The 25,276-nt window shown below is 47.3% G+C and overlaps 1 protein-coding gene across 4 annotated transcripts; it reads left to right on the forward strand.

Moving 5' to 3' along the window:
• Positions 1–541: 541 nt before the first annotated feature.
• LOC121938779 (arf-GAP with Rho-GAP domain, ANK repeat and PH domain-containing protein 1) lies at positions 542–24,822 on the forward strand. Of its 4 annotated transcripts, none has more exons than XM_088088461.1 (27): positions 542–1,573; positions 1,952–2,005; positions 3,651–3,727; positions 3,823–3,872; positions 4,938–5,426; positions 6,403–6,504; positions 6,585–6,771; positions 6,864–6,968; positions 7,445–7,549; positions 7,772–7,832; positions 8,433–8,553; positions 10,071–10,335; positions 10,493–10,692; positions 11,501–11,586; positions 12,013–12,195; positions 12,291–12,359; positions 12,601–12,700; positions 13,087–13,143; positions 14,919–15,045; positions 19,073–19,172; positions 19,723–19,924; positions 21,260–21,305; positions 21,436–21,680; positions 21,840–22,049; positions 23,298–23,403; positions 23,602–23,743; positions 23,960–24,822. In XM_088088461.1, exons 3-27 carry the CDS (start codon positions 3,651–3,653, stop codon positions 24,035–24,037), a joined length of 3,513 nt encoding a protein of 1,170 aa, XP_087944587.1. In that variant the 5' UTR covers positions 542–1,573; positions 1,952–2,005; the 3' UTR covers positions 24,038–24,822. The 4 variants fall into 4 exon arrangements, with proteins under 4 accessions (XP_087944587.1, XP_087944588.1, XP_087944586.1 ...); XM_088088462.1 differs by having other exon boundaries at positions 1,974–2,005; XM_088088460.1 differs by lacking the exon at positions 542–1,573 and adding an exon at positions 1,586–1,690 and having other exon boundaries at positions 1,974–2,005.
• The last annotated feature ends 454 nt before the right edge of the window (positions 24,823–25,276 follow it).

The following is a 25,276-nucleotide window of genomic DNA, read 5'->3' on the forward strand; positions in this document are numbered from 1 at the left end:
TGTGTCCTCCTCTTGTGTCCTCCTCCTGTGTCCTCCTCTTGTGTCCTCCTCCTGTGTCCTCCTCCTGTGTCCTGCTCTTGTGTCCTCCTCCTGTGTCCTCCTCCTGTGTCCTCCTCTTGTGTCCTCCTCTTGTGTCCTCCTCCTGTGTCCTCCTCCTGTGTCCTCCTCTTGTGTCCTCCTCCTGTGTCCTCCTCTTGTGTCCTCCTCCTGTGTCCTCCTCCTGTGTCCTGCTCTTGTGTCCTCCTCTTGTGTCCTCCTCCTGTGTCCTCCTCTTGTGTCCTCCTCCTGTGTCCTCCTCCTGTGTCCTGCTCTTGTGTCCTCCTCTTGTGTCCTCCTCTTGTGTCCTCCTCCTGTGTCCTCCTCCTGTGTCCTCCTCTTGTGTCCTCCTCCTGTGTCCTCCTCCTGTGTCCTCCTCCTGTGTCCTCTTCCTGTTTCCTCTTCCTGTGTCCTCCTCTTGTGTCCTCCTCTTGTGTCCTCCTCCTGTGTCCTCCTCCTGTGTCCTCCTCCTGTGTCCTCCTCTTGTGTCCTCCTCTTGTGTCCTCCTCTTGTGTCCTCCTCCTGTGTCCTCCTCCTGTGTCCTCCTCCTGTGTCCTCCTGTGTTGCTGTGGTCTTTTAGTGTATCTGCAGTTTAACTCTTTTCCCACAATTAACAGAATTAATTCTAATTAATGTAATCTTTTTAAAGTTTCTTTTTTAAAACAAGTTTTCGGGGAAGTTTCTTGTACTTTTGGTTAATTTCTTGGTCATTTTTGGTTAATTTCTTGGTCATTTTTGGTTAATTTCTTGGTCATTTTCGGTTAATTTCTTGGTCATTTTCGGTTAATTTCTTCCCCAGCTGCTCGTTCTGTTCCTCTCATGTTTTACAGAGAGATGACACAGATCATCTCGGAGCTGAAAGGGTTAAACATGTTGGAGTGAAGCTGCTGAGACAAACATCAGAACCTGAACCCAGAGGACAACCTTTCCCTTAAGTTTGTCTTAAGTTTCCCTTAAGTTTGTCTTCAGACAAATATGTTTGTGCATTGTTTCTTTCATGAGAACCATTAAAGGTTAACACACACACACACACACACACACACAGTCACACACACACACAGAGTCACACACACACACACACACACACATTCCTGCAGCAGGTCGGGTCACATATTTCCCAGAGTCTTCTGTAAAAAAAAGCAGCGGTTGAATCAGCTGACGGGTTTGTGTGTTCAGGTGTCAAACAACCAACCAATCACAGCTCTGAATGTCTCCATGTGACCTCTGCAGGTACAGATTAACCCTTTAACACCTGTCCTCATGCGCACACACACACACACACACACACACACACACAGACGCAGACACACACACACACACACACACACACACACACACAGACGCAGACACACACACACACACACACACACACACACACACACACACACACACACACACACACACACACACACACACACAGACGCAGACACACACACACACACACACACACACACAGACGCAGACACACCTGTCGGCAGCAGAAGTGACGGCTCAGAGTTTATGAGTGCAGCTCGATCTGAAACAGGACGGACGACATGTGAGGCTCACCCACCCACACACACACACACACACACACACACACACTCACACACTGACGCACAGGTACACACAGGTAAATACACTCAAACTGACATACAGGTACAGACACAGACGGGTGAGTAGTCAGCAGCTGATATTTCAGCTTTTCAAGTGTATTTTGTGTGTATTTTGTGTTTCTGGTGTATTTTGTGTGTATTTTGTGTTTCTGGTGTATTTTGTGTGTGTTTCAGGTGTATTTTGTGTGTGTTCCAAGTGTATTTTGTGTGTATTTTGTGTGTGTTTCAGGTGTATTTTGTGTGTATTTTGTGTTTCAAGTGTATTTTGTGTGTATTTTGTGTGTGTTTCAGGTGTATTTTGTGTGTATTTTGTGTTTCAGGTGTATTTTGTGTGTGTTCCAGGTGTGTTTCAGCAGTGAGGAGTTGACAACAAGGTAAGAAGTTTCCTGTCAGATTGTTGGTTGTTGTTTCAGACTCTTTTCAGTCCAGTCTGTCGATGTGATTTCATCTTTTCTTCGTGTCAGAAAGTCAAACTTCTCACTGAACGCAGTACTTTTATGTTCCTCCTCCTCCGTGTCTCAGAGATATTTATATTTCTGCTCCACATTTCTCTGACAGCTTAAATTACAGATTACTGATAGAAATCTAATCAATTATCAGCGATGACGTTATAGATGAATAAAGTCGTGTAAAAGAGCTTTCACTGCCGAGACTTTAAGGACAGTTTGACAGACAGATTGTCCTCTAAGAAAAAAAAGGTCTCTGTAAACTGGGACTCGTTCAGTCAGCTGATCACTGAGAATCAAATCTGATTTGTATCATCGGCTTCGACCCTGAAAAGCTTCATTCTGGTTCAATCAGGATTTAGTCTGAACTCACAGAGACTCTGAACCACGTTAAAATCAGCCCGCAGCTCCTGAAACTGTCTCAACAAAGACAAGACGAAACAGCACAGCGTCGTCTGCGTAAAAATGACTTTTTGACAGGACCCAACATGGAGCCTTGAGGGACACCGTTTAGTACAAAAACCTCTTCAGAGACGTCTACAGATCCTGCAGCACAGGTTTCTCTCACATCAGCTGCATTCATGAGCTTTAGATCCAGATTCTTCAGCACTGAAGGAGGCGACATGCGCTGTAAATAATCTCACCGTACAGTAACAGCACAGAGCCGCAGCACAGATGCAGCAAAAAACCCTCATTTTACTGTATTTATACTGTATTTATACTATAGCCTGTTACTGTCAAACAGAAACATGTCTGTGTTTCTACAGTCTACTGTAAGAAAACTGGCAGCAGAGACTGTTTCACTGCTGCCGGACTCTTTGTGCTGAATCATTACGTTGACCAGAGTGTCGTTCCTCAGATTCAAAACGTTATATCAACATTACCAAAGTCAATCCACATAAAACGCCCATAAAAGGCTCACTGTTTGAGCTGTAAACCTCCTCCTCACCGATAAATGAGATTAAAACTGGACGGCCTGTCGAGCGTCAGTCTGATACTAACCACGTTCTGAGCAAGAAAAAAACCTGCGAATTCAAAAACTCTAGTGACCGTCTAATTCGAAGAGTCAGGACTGTCGCTGCTGATGAGGCGGGTCTTGTCGAACTGGTGAAAGTCCTCCAAACTGTGCGGGAAAATCTGCTGTCCAAATGGTCCAGTTTCTTCTGCGAGTTGATGTCAAATTATTTTTATTTTTCAAAAAGAAAACTGAGTGAGAAACTGACATTAAACCTCCAGAACTAATCTTCAACCAAACTCCTGAGTGAGCTCCAGACTTTCCATCAAACACTGTTCCCAAAACGTCCCGCAGCGTCCCGGCAGTTAGGACAGCTGCAGGTAGCGGCGTCTCACAACGTGCCGCTAACAAACGCTCTCAAGCGTTTTACTCAAGTTCAGATTCAGAAAACTTTATTGTCCGTGTGCAGCGCGGCGTGTTTCTGCGGCTGTTCGACTCGTTTCCTTTTACTGAAGCGGGACCAGGAAGTTTTCTTCGGAGCCGCGGCCTGAAAACTTACGGTGTCAGTGATCGGCTGTCAGTCAGTGATCGGCTGTTAACGTCTCTGTCCTCCTGCAGATGACTCCTCCTCCTGTCCCCAAACCTCGAGCTCGCTACATTAGGGACAGTCTGAGCTCCGCCTCCACACTGGACAGGTGAGAAACCTTTAAAGACACACACACACACACACACACACACACACACACACACACACACACACGGTGACTGACGTGATGTTTGTTTGTTTCAGAGATGAAAATCTGGAACCAGTTTTCTCAAACGGAGTTTACCTGGGCACAGGTAACACACACACTCACACACACACACACACACACACACACACATCAGCTGATTGTGAATCATGGTGACATCATCAAGGGTTTTCCACCTGTCGGTAATGATGTCATCAGCAGCTGACTTTCATCACAAAAGCTGAAACGTTTTTTCGTATTATTTCATTTTTATTAAAAATGAACCAAAACATAACAAAGTTGACCACAGCGCTGCTAAAACATGAAGTTTGAGTGTGTGAGTGTCACAGACCTGTGGTTTCCAGAAACGTACATCGACATTTATTAAAACGTCACCTGTCAGGTGAAAGATTGATACTGACTGTTAATAACAACAATAATAATTATTATGATTATTAATGTTATTGTTATTATTGTTATAATAAAAAATAATGATTTATTCCTCTGTCTTTCAGTTTGATGTAAAGAGTTGCAATAAACTCTTCAGTCTGTATGCTCAGTGTGTGTGTGTGTGTGTGTGTGTGTGTGTGTGTGTGTGTGTTCTCACAGGAACCGGTTTGTTGGTGTTTGTTGGTAAAGCAGCAAACTGGTGATTATCTCAAACCAGTTGATCCTCTAACTGGTGACGTTAAAGATCACATGATGTTCAGCAGCTTCACCACACAACAAACCCTGCACACACACACACACACACACACACACATCCATACACACACACACACGCACGCACACACATCCACACACACACACACACACACACACACACACACACACACACACACACACACACACACACACACACACACACACACATCCATACACACACACACGCACGCACACACACACACACACACACACACACACACACGCACACACACACATCCAAGCTACATCAACTCCCATTAATTCAAATTTAAAAAATAAAATAAAATAGATTACATAATTATATAAATTAATTAAATCCTCTTCATGTTGAGACTCAGACAGTTAACGCTGAGTTTAACCTCACCTCAGACTCTTATTGTGAAAGTCTCCCCTCAGCAGTTATAGGACTCTTATTGTGAAAGGTGTATCAGGTGATCAGCTGACAATGATGTCACCGTGTCCTCCTCAGGTGAAGATGCTCCTCCTCCTGCCGTATTGGACCATGGCGCCGTCTTCCCGACTCTGACCGGAGTCACTGACATCATTGCCAGCAGCATCCCGTCATTGGCTGGATTCGCCACCGCCATTGGAGGCTCCACCCCCTCCGCCCCCCCGCCGTCCCCCTCTATAGACAACGTGGCGAGCAGAATCGCTGCCAACATCCCGAGCTTAGCTGGATCCGCTAGCTCTGTCACTGATACACCTGCTGCTTTAAGCTCTGCCTCCACACCTGCAGCTGCTCTAAGCTCCGCCTCTACCACTGCACCTACCCCTGCTGCTAAAACCGTTAGCTTAGATAGCATCGTTGGCTCGTTAGCTGACATACCCAGCCTAGCCGCGATAGTTAGCAGTGTGGCTAAGGACGCTGTTAGCACCACAAAGACGCCATCAGCCCCACCCCCCCCAGCTGAGACGTCCCGCCCCCCTTCTCTGCCAAGGATCGGAGACGCTCACACAGGTACGGTCCTCAGCCAATCAGGCCTAGGCATGCTCTGCTTATCAAAATAAAAGTCCTCTGATTTTCAAAATCACTCATCTGCTTTTCAAATTAAAAGTCCTCAGCCCTCAGACCCATTCTCGTCCCGCTCCGTTCGTCGACCTCCAGGTCTGAACATGACGCCTTGGTTCCCTTGCCACACCCCTTCATACCTGCTACATGCTTCCTGTCTTTTCAAAATAAACATTAATTTTTACCATAAGTGATCAGTTTCTGCTCCTTAGATACAAACAGCGTTTTTTTTTTAAAAAAAGTATAAAATTGATAAATAAATTTTTAAATACTTCCAAAAAGCTCAAGGTTCAGAAAAATCATTCTGATTCGGTTCAAAATAGTTCTGGTAACGTCATGTATCATCACGCAGTGACACGTTACGTCACGTTACTTCACGTTATGTTATGCCAGTTTGTGTTATGTAACTTTACATCACATTACATCATGTTATGTCACGTTACGTCACGTTACATCACGTTATGTCACGTTACGTCTCGCTACATATCATCTGCCATCATGTTACGTCATGTTACCTCATGATATGTCACGTCACTTTACGTCACATTTTGTCACGTCACATTTTGTCACGCTGGTTCCTCAGTTACCTTAATCATTTGAATTTTTGTCTGTGAGCTGAAAATCTTCAGTTTTCTGTCAGAAAGAAAAAATCTGAAATATTCAGTTTAAAATCAATTTTATTTTAACGAAGACTCAAACACACTGATCATTGATTAATTTAATAGCTGACAATTACTCCACTCTCTCCTGATTGGCTGAGCCTGTGGTGTCTCTCTCCTGATTGGCTGAGCCTCTGGTGTCTCTCTCCTGATTGGCTGAGCCTGCGGTGTCTCTCTCCTGATTGGCTGAGCCTGTGGTGTCTCTCTCCTGATTGGCTGAGCCTGTGTTGTCTGTCTCCTGATTGGCTGTCTCTCTATATGTCCAGATGTGGGCGCTCTGTCTCAGCTGGTGATGTCATCGTTGGACCCAAACGCAGGAGTCACCTTACCTCCTCTAGAGGGAGCAGCTGAGCCTCCAGAGGACGGAGGTACTGAAATGGTTAACCATCTGTCCTCCTCCTCCTGTCCTTCTCAGTGTGTCTCACTCCTGTCCTCCTCGTGTCCTCAGGATTCAAACTGTACCCTCACACCATCAAAGAAGAAAACCCGTATGTCACCGTGTTGGCGTCCTGGGCGAGTCAAGAGGAAGTGGACACTGATTCATCCAATGAGGACGAAGACACAGCAGCTGGCCATGCCCCCCCTGGTGCTGATGGACCAATGGGAGGAGATCCTGTGTTTTCAAACACCAACAGGTGTCCTCTGCTGTCTGATCTTTGCTATGTCCAATATGTCTCTGATGTCTGTCCTCTGCTGTGACCTGCATGTCTCTGCTGTCTGTCTGCAGTACCCCAATGAGTCCTTCAGGGCGTCTCGTCCCCACACGACCGGCCCCGCCTCCTCCTCACCCTCCCAACCAATCAGCAAAGCCAGGGAAGCAGAAGACCCCGAGGTACAAACACAGCTGTCCTTCTCTGTCCCTGAGTCTTTCTCTGTGTTTGAGTCTGTCTTTAAGTCTGTCTCAGCCCCCCTCTGTCTAAGTCTGTCTCTGTCCTTGAGTCTGTCTTTAAGTCTTTCTCTGTCTCTAAGTCTGTCCCGTCCCTCTCTGTTTAAGTCTGTGTCTGTCTCTGAGTCTGTCCCTAAGTCTTTCTCTGTCTCTAAGTCTGTCTCGTCCCTCTTTGTTTAAGTCTGTCTCTTTCTCTGAGTCTGTCTCTAAGTCTGTCTCTGTCCCTCCCTGACTCTGTCTCTGTCTCTTGGTCTGTCTCTAAGTTTGTCTCTGTCTCTAAGTCTGTCTCTGTCTCTGAGTCTGTCTCTGTCCCTCTCTGTCTCTCACACCGAAAAGACAGCATGTGATGAGTTGGTAATGAGGACAGGAAGTTCACGGTATGAAAGTGTCCCTCAGCGTGTCGGTGTGTGTCTGTCCTGCAGGGCAGCCACCATCAGAGTGTCCAGGAAGAAGGGGGGCAGCAAGGGCGCGGCGCCGCAGAGCGCCGTGGTCCGAGCCAGCTGGTTGGACGTCTGGAAGGGCTTCAGGTGACATCATCATTGTGGTTTTTTAATAATGCTGCTGTTGGTCCTCAGTGATCTGTCCTAAGATTGGTCAAATGTCAAACGGCAGCGGACCCAGAACTGATCCCTGAGGACCATCAGATCAGCTGCTGTCAATCAGGACAAAAGACAGATGTATATATTTAGACGGGTGGACATATGATGGACAGACAAACAGACAACATGTTTTCTCTCTGTCTCGTACAGACACAATGTTTTATGGGTCATGTTGGACGGACAGCAGATGTCTCTGTGGAAAAAACGAACAGTGAGTCGAAGTCTCTTGATGTCTGTCTTCCTGTGTGTGAGTGTGTGCGTGTCATGGATGTATTTTAAGTCTGGATACAGCTGTGGGGGCGGGGCCTGCTCGTTGGCGCATGAAGCACAAAAAGCTCTTTTTATGGGTTTAGAAACGTGTAAAATAAACGGATCTACGGTCCGTAGAGCAGCGTAGTAATTAACGGCAGCCGAAATCGTCCGAGCGGTTAACTCCCGCCGGCCGAGCGACCGACTTCCGGATTAGCACTTCGGCTAGCCTGAATGGCGGTCTAGAAGATTACTCTTGCGGCTCTTTAAGACTTTCCAAATGTTATCAAACCGGATGGTTTACATCCAGACAGGGACAGAAGACGTTTCGCGGGTTCTGATGCTCACAAAACATTATTCGCTGATTCACTGACGTCTCTGTCCTCATGTTAGCAAATGGGGAAAAGTCCCTCCGGGCCGGTGTCGTCACGGGACTGACCGAATTCCACGTTCAGCCACTACATGCATCAGCGCATGGATCACTTCCTGAGGGCCTGGTGTGTGTGTGTGTGTGTCTTTCTGTGTGTCTCTGAATGATGGGTGTGTTTGCTTTGTTGGACAGGACCGGTTCAGTGAGGTGCTCTTTCATGTCTCCAGTATCACTAACGTGAAGAAACAGGACAAAAGACGATTCTCAGTTTACTTCAAGAAGAAACATTATGACTTCATGGCTCACAGTGACGGTAAGATCACTGATGAAGATGATGATGAGGATGATGAGGATGATGATGATGATGGTGATGATGGTGATGATGAGGATGAGGATGAGGATGAGGATGATGATGAAGATGATAATGGTGATGATGGGGCTGATGGTGATGAAGATGATGATGATGATGAGGATGATGATGATGATGATGATGGTGATGAAGATGATGATGGTGATGATGGGGCTGATGGTGATGAAGATGATGATGATGATGATGTGATGATGATGTGATGATGGTGATGAAGATAATGATGTGATGATGATAACGTGATGATAGTGATGAAGATGATGATGGTGATGGTGATGATGGGGCTGATGGTGATGAAGATGATGATGATGAGGATGATGATGGTGATGATGGGGCTGATGGTGATGAAGATGATGATGATGATGTGATGATGGTGATGAAGATAACGTGATGATAACGTGATGATAACGTGATGATAGTGATGACGATGATGATGGTGATGATGATAACGTGATGATAGTGATGACGATGATGATGGTGATGATGATAACGTGATGATAGTGATGACGATGATGATGGTGATGATGATAACGTGATGATAGTGATGAGGATGGTGATGGCGATGATGGGGCTGATGGTGATGAAGATGATGATAATGAAGATGATGATGATAACATGATGATAGTGATGAAGATGATGATGGTGATGATGGAGCTGATGGTGATGAAGATGATGATGATGAGGATGATGATGTGATGATGGGGCTGATGGTGATGAAGATGATGAGGATGATGAGGATGATGATGATGATGTGATGATGGTGATGAAGATGATGATGATGATGTGATGATGATGTGATGATGGTGATGAAGATGATGATGGTGATGATAACGTGATGATAGTGATGAAGATGATGGTGATGATGATAACGTGATCATAGTGATGAAGATGATGAGGGTGATGATGGGGCTGATGGTGATGAAGATGATGATGATGAGGATGATGATGGTGATGATGGGGCTGATGGTGATGAAGATGATGATGTGATGATGGTGATGAAGATGATGATGGTGATGATAACGTGATGATAGTGATGAAGATGATGATGGTGATGATGATAACGTGATGATAGTGATAAAGGTGATGATGGTGATGATGGGGCTGATGGTGATGAAGATGATGATGATGAGGATGATGATGGTGATGATGGGGCTGATGGTGATGAAGATGATGATGATGAGGATGATGATGATGATAACGTGATGATAGTGATGAAGATGATGATGGTGATGATAACGTGATGATAGTGATGAAGATGATGATGGTGATGATGGGGCTGATGGTGATGAAGATGATGATAATGAGGATGGTGATGGTGATGATGGGGCTGATGGTGATGAAGATGATGATGATGAGGATGATGATGATAACGTGATGATAGTGATGAAGATGATGATGGTGGGACTGAGGGTGATGAAGATGATGATAGTTGATGGTTCTTCTTCGTGGTTTCTGTTTCTCAGAGGTTCATGAAGGTTGGGTCACGTCACTGCAAGCATCCCGAGGCCAGCAGAGCCCCGCCCCCCCGGAGCTCCACGGACAAATCACCATCAAGGACCCTCGGAGCCGCGCCTACGCCGCCCTCTGGGGTCACGACCTCTGGATCTACCCCAACAAGGAGGGCTTCCAGCTGGGCGTTGCCTCCTTCTCCGTCCCCCTGAATGTGGCCTCCGTCAAACCCACGGGGAAGCACTCCTTCACCCTCATCACACCTTACAAGAGCTTCAGGTACACACCTGTCTTTACACCTGTCTGTCTGTCTCGCTCTGTCTCTATCTGTGTCTCTTCTTGTCTGTCCCTCCATCTACCTGTCTACCTGCTGCTGTTGTAATCTGATATTGAGTCCCGCCCCGTGTCTCTGCCTGGCCCCGCCCCCTGCATGCAGCCTGTCTGTTGATTCGTCGAAGGACCTGTTCCTGTGGTTGGACAGTCTGTCCTCGTCTATCTGCAGCGCTCTGTCCAGCAGCCAGGTGGCGCAGCGTCTCTGGGAAAACCCCGACAACAAGGTGTGCGGCGACTGCAGCGCGGCCAATCCTGAGTGGGCGTCGGTCAACTTGCTGCTGGTCATCTGTCACGCCTGTGCAGGTACGCTGATGATGTCACTGATGACGACCTGACAACCTGCAGGCTGAAATGAAGCACATTTACATGTCAGAGGCGTGTCATGACTTAGTTTGACCTGAAACTAGTTTAACACTGAGTCCGTTTTTTCCTTCCAAACTTGTTGCACATCTAAAAATAAACACTTTACGCTGCGTCACATTTGCACTCAGAGTCAAAACTTTGGTCTCTCAGTCTCTCAGGTTTGATTTTCTGCGTTTTTAAAATCCACAAAATCTTTTAGAGAGTTATTAGACCGAGAATCAAGGACCATGTGTCAGGAACACAGCACAAATATCACAAAATGCAACAGTGGGAGTTTAGCATTTTGGCCGACACTGACACATTTACAGTGATGTTTTTTAATGTTCACTGTCCAGCAGCTGTCCACTTACAGCTCGCCGCGGTAAAGGAAACATCCATGTGGAGAGGACAAAAAAAAGGTCTCACCACCTCCAACAGCCTGAGAGGAGTTTTCCTGTTAGTTTGTGTAACTTTGTATCACACTTGACATTAACGACGGCGTTCCTCAGGGCAGCGCTGTGGGTCCTGCTGTAGTCCCTGTACAGCTGCTGCCTCTGGACCACACCTTCACTGACTGCTATCACACACCACTCTGTCACTCTGTCACCTGAGAGTCACCTGAGTTTTTCGTGTACTCTTATCATGTGACTTACTGACATTCAAGAGGGAGTTTTAAGAGGAACTCTGGAACATGAACTTGATATTTTATAGATCAGTTCTCTAAACCACCTGTGGACAGGTCGCTAAAAAACCTGTTAACTGCTCTCAGGTCAGCATCGAGCTCTGGGCAGCAACCTATCCAAGGTGCGCAGCCTGAAGATGGACAACAAGGTCTGGACTGAACCACTCATACAGGTGAGGGGGGCTGAACCACTCTCATACAGGTGAGGGGGGGCTGAACCACTCATACAGGTGAGGGGGGGCTGAACCACTCATACAGGTGAGGGGGGGTTAAACCACTCATACAGGTGAGGGGGGGCTGAACCACTCATACAGGTGAGGGGGGCTGAACCACTCTCATACAGGTGAGGGGGGGCTGAACCACTCATACAGGTGAGGGGGGGCTGAACCACTCATACAGGTGAGGGGGGCTGAACCACTCTCATACAGGTGAGGGGGGGCTGAACCACTCATACAGGTGAGGGGGGGCTGAACCACTCATACAGGTGAGGGGGGGTTAAACCACTCATACAGGTGAGGGGGGGTTAAACCACTCATACAGGTGAGGGGGGCTGAACCACTCATATCTGATCTTTGACCTTTGACCTGTTCCTCTGGCAGCTGTTTGTTGCCTATGGTAACAGGCTGGCCAATCAGGTGTGGGCTCCGGCGGTTCCAGCAGTGGAGCAGCTGCATCCGGGGTCATCTGACGAAGAGAGGTCAAAGTTCATCCAGGATAAATACAGCAGGGGGTGCTACAGGCGAGTTCACGCCATGACATCATCACCGGCTCAGATGGATCAGGTCTGAATACACCTCAAGTTTACCAAACAACCAAACCTGGTTCAGAGACACCTGTACAGGTGTGAGACCATGGTGTGTGTGTGTGTGTGTTGCAGAGGCTGCGTCAGTTGGCGTGTGGCAGCGACGTGGAGGAGACGATGTCGCTGATCTGCTCCGGAGCAAAGGTCTGACGGTTTTACACTCTGTACACACTCTGACTGTTATCACTGATGATTACACACACACACACACACACACACACACACACACACACACACACAGACGCATGCACACACACACACACACACACACACACACACACACACACACACAGACACACAGACACACACAGACAAACACAGACACACACACACACACACACACACACACACACACCTAGATGTGATGGATGTTACCTGTATGCAGGTGTGTCAGTCAGATGCTCAGAGCCCCTCCCCCATCCTGCTGGCTGAGAGGGCCGGTCAGGCTCTGCAGGCCGAGCTGCTCCGCCTCAACGAGTACACAGGTAACACACACACACACACACATACAGAGGTAACACAGGTGTACTGTGACATCACAGGTGGGTGTGGTCTCTGACGTTACCTTACAGTCGCAGTCATATTGAACATAACTTCATGTAAAGTGTAGTATGGGACGGTTGTGGACTGCTGTCCCGCAGTCACACACGTTTAACACATAAAAATATGTAAACGTGAACATTTAAAAATGAGGTGTAATCGGCCGTCAGACTCGTTTAAACCGTCTGCTCGTCTTCTCTGCAGCTTCACGTTGTTCCACTTTACCTCCTCAAAGTCTGAGGCTCCGACCCTCAGACGTCACATGACCGCAGCAGGTAGCTCACCTGGGCGTGGCTCTTCACTCAGGTGTGTCTGTCTTTGTTTCTTTCAGAGGTCCCACCGTACCTGCCGCAGTCCACCAACAGGGGACCTGACTCCGCCCCCTCAGGTAGGATGGCTGAATTTATAATGAGCAGGTAGGTTTCAGAGAGCGAGACAAAAAAAGACGGACAGAGAGGACAGATATCTGAGCTGAGGACAGATCTCTAAACTGAGGACAGATCTCTAAACTGAGGATAGATCTCTGAACTGAGGACAGATCTCTGAGCTGAGGACAGATCTCTAAACCGAGGATAGATCTCTAAACTGAGGACAGATCTCTAAACCGAGGATAGATCTCTAAACTGAGGACAGATCTCTAAACCGAGGATAGATCTCTAAACCGAGGACAGATCTCTAAACTGAGGACAGATCTCTAAACCGAGGACAGATCTCTGAGCTGAGGACAGATCTCTAAACCGAGGATAGATCTCTAAACCGAGGACAGATCTCTAAACCGAGGACAGATCTCTAAACTGAGGACAGATCTCTAAACCGAGGATAGATCTCTAAACCGAGGACAGATCTATAAACTGAGGACAGATCTCTAAACCGAGGACAGATCTCTGAGCTGAGGACAGATCTCTAAACCGAGGACAGATCTCTAAAGCGAGGACAGATCTCTAAACCGAGGACAGATCTCTAAACCGAGGACAGATCTCTGAGCTGAGGACAGATCTCTAAACCGAGGATAGATCTCTAAACCGAGGATAGATCTCTAAACCGAGGATAGATCTCTAAACTGAGGACAGATCTCTAAACCGAGGATAGATCTCTAAACCGAGGACAGATCTCTAAACTGAGGACAGATCTCTAAACCGAGGACAGATCTCTGAGCTGAGGACAGATCTCTAAACCGAGGATAGATCTCTAAACCGAGGACAGATCTATAAACAGAGGACAGATCTCTAAACTGAGGACAGATCTCTAAACCGAGGATAGATCTCTAAACCGAGGACAGATCTCTGAGCTGAGGACAGATCTCTAAACCGAGGACAGATCTCTAAAGCGAGGACAGATCTCTAAACCGAGGACAGATCTCTAAACCGAGGACAGATCTCTAAACTGAGGACAGATCTCTAAACCGAGGATAGATCTCTAAACCGAGGACAGATCTATAAACTGAGGACAGATCTCTAAACCGAGGACAGATCTCTGAGCTGAGGACAGATCTCTAAACCGAGGACAGATCTCTAAAGCGAGGACAGATCTCTGAGCTGAGGACAGATCTCTAAACCGAGGACAGATCTCTGAGCCGAGGACAGATCTCTGAGCTGAGGACAGATCTCTGAGCTGAGGACAGATCTCTAAACTGAGGACAGATCTCTGAGCTGAGGACAGATCTCTGAGCTGAGGACAGACCTCTGAGCCGAGGACAGACCTCTGAGCCGAGGACAGATCTCTGAGCCGAGGACAGATCTCTAAACCGAGGACAGATCTCTGAGCTGAGGACAGATCTCTAAACCGAGGACAGATCTCTAAACCGAGCACAGATCTGAGGACAGATCTCTAAACCGAGGACAGATCTCTAAACCGAGGACAGATCTCTGAGCTGAGGACAGATCTCTGAGCCGAGGACAGATCTCTGAGCCGAGGACAGATATCTGAGCCGAGGACAGATATCTGAGCCGAGGACAAATATCTGAGCTGGACGAGACATCTGTCTGTTTATGGGATGATGAAGATGATGATGATGAAGATGGCTGTTGTTGACCATGTCTTACAGTTTCCTCAGGGTGATGTATGTTGTTTCTGACATGTATGTTGGAAGCAGTCTGGACAGTTTATATGATGTGGACATTGACATCAGTGTGTGTGTGTGTGTGTGTGTGTGTGTGTGTGTAGGTGAGGAAGAGGAGGAGCTTCATGGTAAACTGGAGGAAGATCGTTTCCTCTTCTCGTTAGAAAATGACTCGGCAGCGTGCGACGTCCTCGACCTGCGAGAGGTTCTCTCTGTATTCCTCACTGACGGGTAAATACTGCTGAGATTAGTACTACAAATACTAATACTGTTGACACCAGTACTACTGATGGTGCAAGTACAACCATAGACAGTACTGAGAGTACAGCTGATACTAATACTGCTGACACCAGTACTATGATTTGTGCTGCTAATGGTAAAAAATACTACTACTGATGGTACTGAGGGAACAGCTGATACCAATACTGCTGAGATCAGTAGTCTGATTAGTACTACTGATAGTGCAAATACTATTACTGCTGGCACTGGGGGTACAACTGATACTAATACTGCTGATCTGGGAGCAGCTGGTTTGATGCGTGTGAACGCCATCCTGCTGGCTGAGACTTTGGCCCACTATTGATACTACTGATGTTACTAATACTCCTGCTACTACTAATGTTACTAATACTCCCGCTACTACTAATGTTACTAATACTCCCGCTAATGTTACTAATAGTCCCCCTACTACTAATGTTACTAATACTCCCGCTACTACTAATGTTACTAATACTCCCGCTAATGTTACTAATAGTCCCCCTACTACTAATGTTACTAATACTCCTGCTAATGTTACTAATACTCCTGCTACTGCTAATGTTACTAATAGAATCAGAATCAGAATCAGAAAAAGATTTATTGCCAGGTATAGTTAACACAATATGAGGAATTTGTTCTGGTGGGTTGGTGCAACATAAATATGTCTAGCAGTGCAAAACAAAACAAGTAACACAAGTAACAGTGTAACAGTGCAAGAAACAGAACCATGGAATTAAAGTTATATACAAGAATGTTTGGAGTGCAAGATATATATTGATATTTACATTGAAATTCACATTTATACAGGTTTGAGTGCAGCTTTATGGTGTGGATGTGCCGCATGACCAGCAGCAGTGCCGGTGATGTGCATTAATGAACACGTTAATGTAGCATTACAGTCTATGAGGAGAGTGCGTCAGTGGGGGACCTGGGCCTTGTTTATGAGGCCGGTGGCAGACGGGAGGAAACTGTTCTTGTGGCGTGAGGTTCTGGTCTTGATGGACCGAAGCCTCCTGCCAGAGGGGAGTAATTGAAAGAGTTTGTGTCCAGGGTGGGAGGGATCGGCCACAATCTTACCTGCACGCCTCAGAGTCCTGGAGGCGTACAGGTCCTGGAGGGAAGGCAGACTGCGGCCGATGACCTTCTCAGCAGAGCGGATGATACGCTGCAGCCTACGCTTGTCCTTGGCGGTAGCTGCAGCGTACCAGATGGTGATGGAGGAGGTGAGGATGGACTCAATGATGGAGGTGTAGAAGTGCACCATCATCTTTACTGGCAGGTTGAACTTCCTCAGCTGCCGCAGGAAGTACATCCTCTGTTGGGCTTTTTTGGTAAGAGAGCTGATGTTCAGCTCCCACTTGAGGTCCTGGGTGATGATGGTGCCCAGGAAGCAAAAGGACTCCACCGTGACCACTGGAGAGTCCCTCAGGGTGATAGGGGTGAGTGGGGCTGTGCTCCTTCTGAAATCTACAATCATCTCCACTGTCTTTAGAGCGTTGAGCTCCAGATTGTTCAAGCTGCACCAGGACACCAGACGGTCTGTCTCCCTCCTGTAGGCGGACTCATCTCCATCAGAGATGAGCCCGATGAGGGTCGTGTCGTCCGCGAACTTCAGGAGCTTGACAGACTGGTGACTGGAGGTGCAGCTGTTGGTGTACAGGGAGAATAGCAGAGGGGAAAGAACACAGCCCTGAGGGGATCCAGTGCTGATAGTCCGGGAGTCAGAGATGTGTTTTCCCAGCTTTACATGCTGCCTCCTGTCAGACAGGAAATCTGTGATCCACCTGCAAGTGGAGTCTGGCACGTTCAGCTGGGAGAGCTTGTCCTGCAGGAGAGCTGGGATGATTGTGTTGAAGGCAGAGCTGAAATCCACAAACAGGATCCTGGCATAGGATCCTGGGGAGTCCAGGTGCTGGAGGATGAAATGCAAGGCCAGGTTAACTGCATCATCTACAGACCTGTTGGCTCTGTAGGCAAACTGTAGGGGGTCCAGGTGTGAGTCAGTAATGTCTTTGATGTGTGGAAGCATGAGGCGCTCAAGTGACTTCATAACCACAGAGGTCAAGGCGACGGGTCTGTGGTCATTGAGACCTGTTGTCCTCAGCTTCTTGGGAACAGGGATGATTGTGGAGGCCTTGAAGCAGGCCGGTACGTGGCATGTCTCCAGTGAGGTGTTGAAAATGTCTGTGAACACTGGAGACAGCTGATCAGCACAGTGCTTCAGGGTGGATGGAGAGACAGAGTCCGGCCCACTTGCTTTGCGGGGTTCTGCCTCTTGAACAGTCTGTTGACATCCTTCTCCTGGATGGAGAAAGGTGTCACTGGGGGGGAGGGGGAGGATGAGTTGGGGGCTTCTGAGGTGGGCAGCTGTGGTGAAGCTCCTGCTGAGATGGGGGAGGTGCAGGTGGAGGGTTGAGGCTGGTCAGAGGTGTGATGGGGGATGGAGTCAGGACTGTCCCATTGTCTTTCAAATCTACAGTAAAACTCATTCAGGCTGTTGGCCAGACGCATGTCATTGGCAGCTTGTGGGGCTCTGGGTTTGTAATTGGTTAGCTGCCTGAGCCCCCTCCACACAGAGGCAGTGTCACCGGCTGAGAACTGGTGTTGGAGTTTCTCAGAGTACAAACGTTTAGCTCTTCTCACCTCCTTGCTAAACGCATACTTTGCCTCTCTGAAACCGTCTCTGTTCCCACTCCTGAAAGCTGCCTCTTTGTCTGACCTGAGCTGTCTGAGTTTTGCTGTGAACCAGGGCTTGTCATTGTTATGACCCACCCTGGTCCGTGTTGGTATACAGCTGTCCTCACAGAAGCTGATGTAGGACGTCACAGCATCTGTAAACTCATCCAGAGTTTTGGTAGCAGTCCGGAAAACATCCCAGTCAGTGCAGTCCAAACACGCCTGGAGATTCTCCACTGCTCCACTGGTCCACTGTTTTGATTCCCTCACAACAGGTTTACAGAGCTTCAGTTTCTGCCTGTATGTAGGAATCAGATGGACCATCACGTGGTCCGAGAGTCCCAGTGCAGCACGGGGGACGGCGTGATAGGCACCGCTTAATGTGGTGTAACAGTGATCCAAAATGTTCTCCTCTCTGGTCGGACATTTGATTAACTGTCTGTATTTAGGGAGTTCATGTGAGAGGTTACCTTTATTAAAGTCACCAAGCACAATGACAAAAGAGTCCGGGTAGGTCCGCTCCACACAGAGAATCTGGTCAGCGAGCGTGCGTTGTGCGTCGTGCACGTTAGCCGACGGTGGGATGTAAACACCAACCAGAATGAATGAAGCGAACTCACGGGGGGAATAAAAAGGTTTGCAGTTGATAATAAAAGATTCCAGATGAGGAGAGCAGTGCTGAAGGATCACTGTCACGTCGTTACACCAGCCACTGTTCGTGTAAAAACAGATACCTCCACCTTTCATCTTGCCGGACAGCTCCGTGTGGCGATCCGCTCTGAGGAGTTGGAGTCCTGCCAGCTGCAGCGCAGAGTCCGGTGTCGTTCCACACAGCCACGTCTCCGTGAGGCACAGAACAGAAGATGAAGAGAAGTCTCTGTTCTTCCCCAACAGTAGCTGAAGTTCGTCCAGTTTATTTCCCAGTGAGCGCCGCGTTGGAGAGAAACATCCCAGGTAAAGGTGTGCGACGTCCGGCGCTTACGGAGACGCACAAGCGCGCAGCGCTGTCTCCCTCTCCTCCGGCGCTTCACTGCATGAGCCAAAGTGAGTGCACCTTTGACCAGAATGTCCAATAAATCCACAGAAGGCGCAATAAACTCCGGGAATAAATCATCAGGGGTTGAGGCCCTGATGTTCATGAGCTCTTCTCTGGTGTAGGAGCTCTTAGAGAACTGGCAAAACGCAGAATTAACAAACAAAACAAGACAAAACAGTGCGCACCAACACACCGAGGCGCCATCTTGATCCCAATACTGCTCAAAGTTCTGATAATGCTGGTGGTTCTGATAGTACTGATACTTGTTCATGTACTCTGTGTTTTCAGGCCGTCTCATCAGTTTGAGCTGGTGACGCTGAGCGATCAGCTGATCTGTGCTGCTGACAACAAGGAGGCGCTGCTGAGTCACCTGGTCCACATTCTGAAGGTACACCTGAGAGTGTGTGTGTGTGTGTGTGCGTGCATGCGTGCGTGTGTGTGTGTGTGTGTGTGTGTGTGTGTGTGTGTGTGCGTGTGTGTTGGGTTTTTGACCCAAACTGATTTCAGCGTCAGATTTGTGATCAGGTGACTAGTTGTGAAGAATATTCCCAGAATGCCACAGCTGTCATTGACTCCGTAGTTCAGCTGCTGAGTCAGACGGTTTCAGCTGTGAAAACACGACAGTTTTCACTGCAGCAGAAGAAATAACGAGAGCTAACAGGCCGATGTGGCGGCGTTTGTTTGGGCGAGTGGCGCTCATTGTCAGGTGTCGTGATGACACTCAGAGCAGAAGAAAAGTTGTCACATCTTGTGTTCGCCACTTTCAGTCCAGCAGACGTGTTTGTTTTCAGACAACACCGCCTATCCAAAATGTGTACGATACACTGTAAATACACAGTATGCAGAGTACGCAGTGTACTACAAGTGCTGTACTAAGGTTAGTATCTGATTCGTGTCCCAGCATTAGTCATCAGTATAACCTGAGCTCATGTTTCCAGGTGATTCTCCCGGGAGGCGTGACCTATGCGGAGGTGGGTGGGGCTTCTGCCGTCAGTAAGGTGTGCGTTGTGGAAGTGGGCGGAGCCTCCAGTCACTCTGACGCCTGGTTGTTGCTGTGGGAGGACGGCGTCAGTGTTCACCCAGTACACCGACACTCCCAGCAGCCTCTGAGGGTGGATCTGAGTGCGCTCAGTCACTACGGTAACCGCCTCTTTCACACACCTGCAGCTTGAATGATTTCCTCCACCTGCTGGAGCGAGCTACGATGTGGAAAAAAAAAACGTGTCTCTCGTCAGTTTTCATGTTGATGAGTAATAAAGTGAAGCAGATCAGCCTCTGTCGAGCTCACTTGAATATTTCGGTTTCATGACAACACAAATCTGATCTGAGAGGCTCTTACTGCAGCGCCAACATGGAGGAGACACGAAAACCTTCATCAGGTCGCTGAGGTGAAGTTTGGGCCCAGCTGGCGTCCCACAGGGCTCCGTTCTGTGTCCTCTGCACTTCACACTTTACATCAGTGCAGACGAGTTTGTCTCTGTCGGTGAAACCCAGCTCTCTGCAGCTGTTCATTTAGACGACCTCAGCCCGATTAGAGTTACGAATATGAATCTGAGATCACTGCTCGATTTTTTAAAAACATTTTTTACTTAGAGACGGAGCTCACAGTCGCTAAAATCTACCACAGCTGAGAAACCAGTGTGTCGTTCATCAAAGTGTCCCATCACTTACTCTAGAAGGACAACAGTTTTCCACACAGGATCGATGTTTGTTCATTATAGACCCGCAATTTATTTCTGCTTACTGTCCGAATGTGAGCAAAATGTTTTTGGTTAAGACCTGACAGAGACATGCTGGTAAATCAAGGGTTAAAGAGGTTAACCCTTTGAAAACGACCCTTCTGCAGACGGTCCTGGGAGGTCGTCGTTTGCATGATTCAGTTTCGTGTTGCAGCAGAAGCTGAGACTTCACGACTTTACGTTACCTTAATTTAAAGGCTGTGCAAACATGGTATGACCCCGTTCTCTGTTCGCAGACGCCTGCATACGTACCGATCTGATGTTAAAAAAACATATTTATACGTATTATACATAACTCTTTTTGTTGTCGAAGGCCGAAGCTCCCCGTACGCGTTATGACGTCTTAACAGCACATCGTAACGTTGAATCCATCCCAAAACCTTCTCACTCTGCTCTAGAAAATATCTTAAAAACCGAAGACTGTTCAATAAAAACTGATGCAACAGAAATGTTTTCATTACGTTCCACAGATGTCTCAGATCAGCATCATTATTTTGTAAGATGAGATGAAAAAACGTCTCATTTCAATACTCGGATCGGTTATTTTGGTTTATTGACGTCCGTAGGCCTTAGCTCGGGTTTGACAGATTTTCGAGATATGACGCGTGTGAAGATACTCCAGGAAGTGACATCACAATCAGCAGGCCGTCGTCAGCCCCGGAGTGTTTCTGCTGCAGAGTTCAAAGGGTTAAACTGGTGATTAAAAACATTTCAGTCAGTGTGATCTGTTTTTCAGAGATGGATCCATCTGAAAACATCATCACCGTGGTGACGGCCGACAGGTGTGTGACCTCACTTCGTTTCCTCCAATCAGCAGAGATCTGAGGGTTGATGTTTCCTGGCCTCTGATTGGCCGAGCTCCCGTCAGGTTCAGGTGACATCAGAGGTTACGTCTTGTTGTTTTCTCTTCAGGAGCGTGTCGCTGCGTTTTGAGGAGCGCCGCAGCTGTCGGTCCTGGTTCGACCACCTGCAGAGAGCCCTGTCCAATCAGAGAGCGGCTCCACAGCGTCCTCCCGCCCCGCGTCCTCCCGCCCCCCGTCCCCCTGCAGCCAATCAGTGCTCGGCGCGTCAGTCTCTGTACCCGGTGATCGATGTGGACTCCAGGGGGGCGGTCCCGCCGGCGGTGGAACGATGCGTCTCTCACATCACGGCCCACGGTCAGATTCTGTCCTAACCCTAACCCAAGAGTTTTAAGGACTCCGAGACATCGAGACACCCAAAAACTACAAACCTGCAGAGAACTCTGGGTAAATCTGTCTCTCTGTCTGTCCTCTCTGTATCTGTCCTGTCTGTCTCTGTCTCTGTCTGTCTCTCAGGTCTGAAGGTGGAGGGCGTGTACCGGCGCTGTGGTCTTGCTGCCAAAGTTAACCGATTGGTGGAGGCCCTGATGACCTCACCTGGCTCCGCCCCTCTAGAGAGCGATGAGCAGGGAGTGTTGGACGCAGGCTCCGCCCTCAAACAATATGTCCGCCAGCAGGACAGTCTGGTCCCCGACAGAGACCAACAGCAGTGGGTTCACGCAGCAGGTCAGTACATGAGGACAACGTGTGAGGACAAGAACTGCAGAGTGACTGGACTGAGGACAGGAGGGACTGAGGACAGGACGGACTGAGGACAGGACGGACTGAGGACAGGACAGACGGAGGACAAGAGGGACTGAGGACAGGACAGACTGTGGACAGGACAGACTGTGGACAGGACAGACTGAGGACAGGACAGACGGAGGACAGGACAGACTGAGGACAGGACAGACTGAGGACAGGACAGACGGAGGACAGGACAGACTGAAGACAGGACAGACGGGGGACAAGAGGGACTGAGGACAGGACAGACTGAGGACAGGACAGACAGAGGACAGGACAGACTGAGGACAGGAGGGACTGAGGACAAGAGGGACTGTGGACAGGACAGACTGAGGACAGGACAGACTGAGGACAGGACAGACTGAGGACAAGAGGGACTGAGGACAGGACAGACTGTGGACAGGACAGACTGAGGACACGACAGACGGGGGACAAGAGGGACTGAGGACAGGACGGACTGAGGACAGGACAGACAGGTGACAAGAGGGACTGAGGACAGGACAGACAGAGGACAGGACAGACTGAGGACAGGAGGGACTAAGGACAAGAGGGACTGAGGACAGGACAGACTGAGGACAAGAGGGACTGAGGACAGGACAGACGGAGGACAGGACAGACGGAGGACAAGAGGGACTGAGGACAGGACAGACGGAGGACAGGACAGACGGAGGACAAGAGGGACTGAGGACAGGACAGACAGAGGACAAGAGGGACTGAGGACAGGACAGACGGAGGACAGGACATGTCAAAAGCATCAGTCTCAAAGAAGAAAAACATTTGTGTCATTTTTGGTGATTTTGAAAGAAAGCTTGCAGACAGTTTGGACGGCACGACGTCTTTGAAAATTACACAAAAAAATAAAATAAAATTCAAACAGAAGGAAAAAAATGCCAAAAGTTTTGAAAAAAAAAAAGCTTAATTTCTACTTTTATCGAAAAATGTTGCTGTAAATTTTCAGAGAAAAAAAAGCCAAAATGTCAATTTCTTTAAAAAGTCAAAGAAAGAAAACACCAAATATTTTAAATAATAAAGATATTATTTATTTATTTATTTGTTAAAATGCATTAGACACACTGTTGTGTCAAACCGCTTCAGTTTACTGCCACTTCATACTGCAGTACCAGTACTACATACAACTGTACTGATACTGCAGTATTAATACTCACACTGACGGGTGTTTTTCTCTCGCAGTGATTCCTGATGAACGCGCCAGGTTTTCAGCCTACCGACGGTTGCTACGACAACTCCCTGACAACAACCGAGCAACACTGAACGCACTGTTTGGACACTTTTACATGTAACACACACACACACACACACACACACACACACACACACACACGCACACACAGTCACACACACAAAATAAAGGGTTATTTATCTCCTCTCCTCTCTCCTCCACCTCCTGCTCCTCCTCTCTCCTCCTCCTCCTGCTCCTCCTCTCTCCTCCTCCTCTCTCCTCCTCCTCTCTCCTCCTCCTGCTCCTCCTCTTTAGGGTCCAGGTGTTCTCTCAGGTGAACAAAATGTCGGCTCATAATCTGGCTGTGGTTCTGGTACCGACTCTGTTCCAGACTCTGAACCAGGATCTGCTGCGACTCACCAGAGAGTTCATAATCCACCACACGCTGCTGTTCCTGGTACCACACACACACACACACACACACACACACACACACACACACGTTTATAACGTGTTTATAACACGCTGCTGTTCCTGGTACCACACAAACACTGAAATGCACGTTTATATCATGTTATAAACGTGTTTATAAAATGTCATAAACATGTAAATAACATGTTATAAACATTGGTGTTGTGAACATGTTAATCTAATGTGATTTGTTTCTGTGCAGATGCCTGACAGAGAGGAGGAGAAGGAGGAGAAGGAGGAGGAGGAGGAGGAGGAGGAGGAGCAGATCACCGTCCTCTGAGGAAGAAGACAGACAGATGTTTTTAGTTCTCAGATTATTTTTTCATGAACTGGTTAAAACTCTTTTTTGGGTCTTTAATTTGTTTTTGGGTGAAAATCTAAAATAAGTTTAATAACTGATGACAAACTTTTTATTCACATTTACATAAAAATGTTTCTGTTTTTTCAGCTCACCGCTGATTTCTCCTGTTTATGGTCACAGCGCCCCCTGCTGTGATTTCATTACAATAACTGTATTTATAACTGTAACTGTAACTGTAATAACTGTGTCTTTGTGACAAACACAGCAAAGCAGAAACTCTGAACACTGAACACAAACCATCAAAAATACAACAAAACAAAACAAACTATCAAATAAAACAACCCAAGACGCAGGACGCAAACTGGAGAAACAGAAGACATAAGATAAGTAAAATAAAACATCAACAAAAAGACCACGTTTTTGTGATTTTTTGTGATTCCTTGTTTTAAAAAACACATGAAAAAAACATAAAAGCAGGTCAATAAAAACAGGTTTTAAAAAGTGATTTAAAAGACGTTGAATTTGCTGCCTGAGGTCCTCGTGATGAGGATGATGATGATGATGATGATGATGATGATGATGATGGTGATGGTGATGAAGATATTTCCTCTTGTAGAAAAAAAGTTTAATTTTAAAACTGTTTATTTTTGCTCAAAGAGAAACTGAAGAGATTTTCACTCTTAATCTCACTATTATTATTTTTTATTTTATCATCTTTTATTTTGTCCCAAACTGTGAAATCACATTAAAATCATTGAGTCAAATGTTGTCGTAAAGCTGTTTATAGGTTAGTCTGTTATTAACCCTTTAGTGTCTGTTTGTCTCATTTTAGTCTCTTTTCTTCTTCCTGTTGTGATAACTGTGTGTGTGTTGATGCATGTGTCCTAAATGTAGTCCAGATTGTGTATTTGAGTGTAATCAGTGAATTTGCAGCTCAGCTCCTACAATAAGTCTAAAATACACTGTGGAAACTAAATAGTTACATTCAGACTGTTCAGGTCCAAAAATGCTCCATTGAAACCCATTCAAACTGACATTTTTGATCCCACAGCCATCAGAGCAGAAAAACAGGACTTGTATTATTTCTGGGTGTCATTCTGGGCTTTTGACTCTGAATTTGTCATTTTGACTATTTTCCACCTGATGAGGTCATTTTGACCATATTTGGCATATGGAGGAAATACATGCTATTTCCACTAGGTGACCTGTCACAGTCAA

Source organism: Plectropomus leopardus, chromosome 15 (genome assembly GCF_026936395.1).
Source record: "Plectropomus leopardus strain MGB_pleo_1.0 chromosome 15, ASM2693639v1, whole genome shotgun sequence".
NCBI classification, from domain to species: Eukaryota; Metazoa; Chordata; class Actinopteri; order Perciformes; family Serranidae; genus Plectropomus; species Plectropomus leopardus.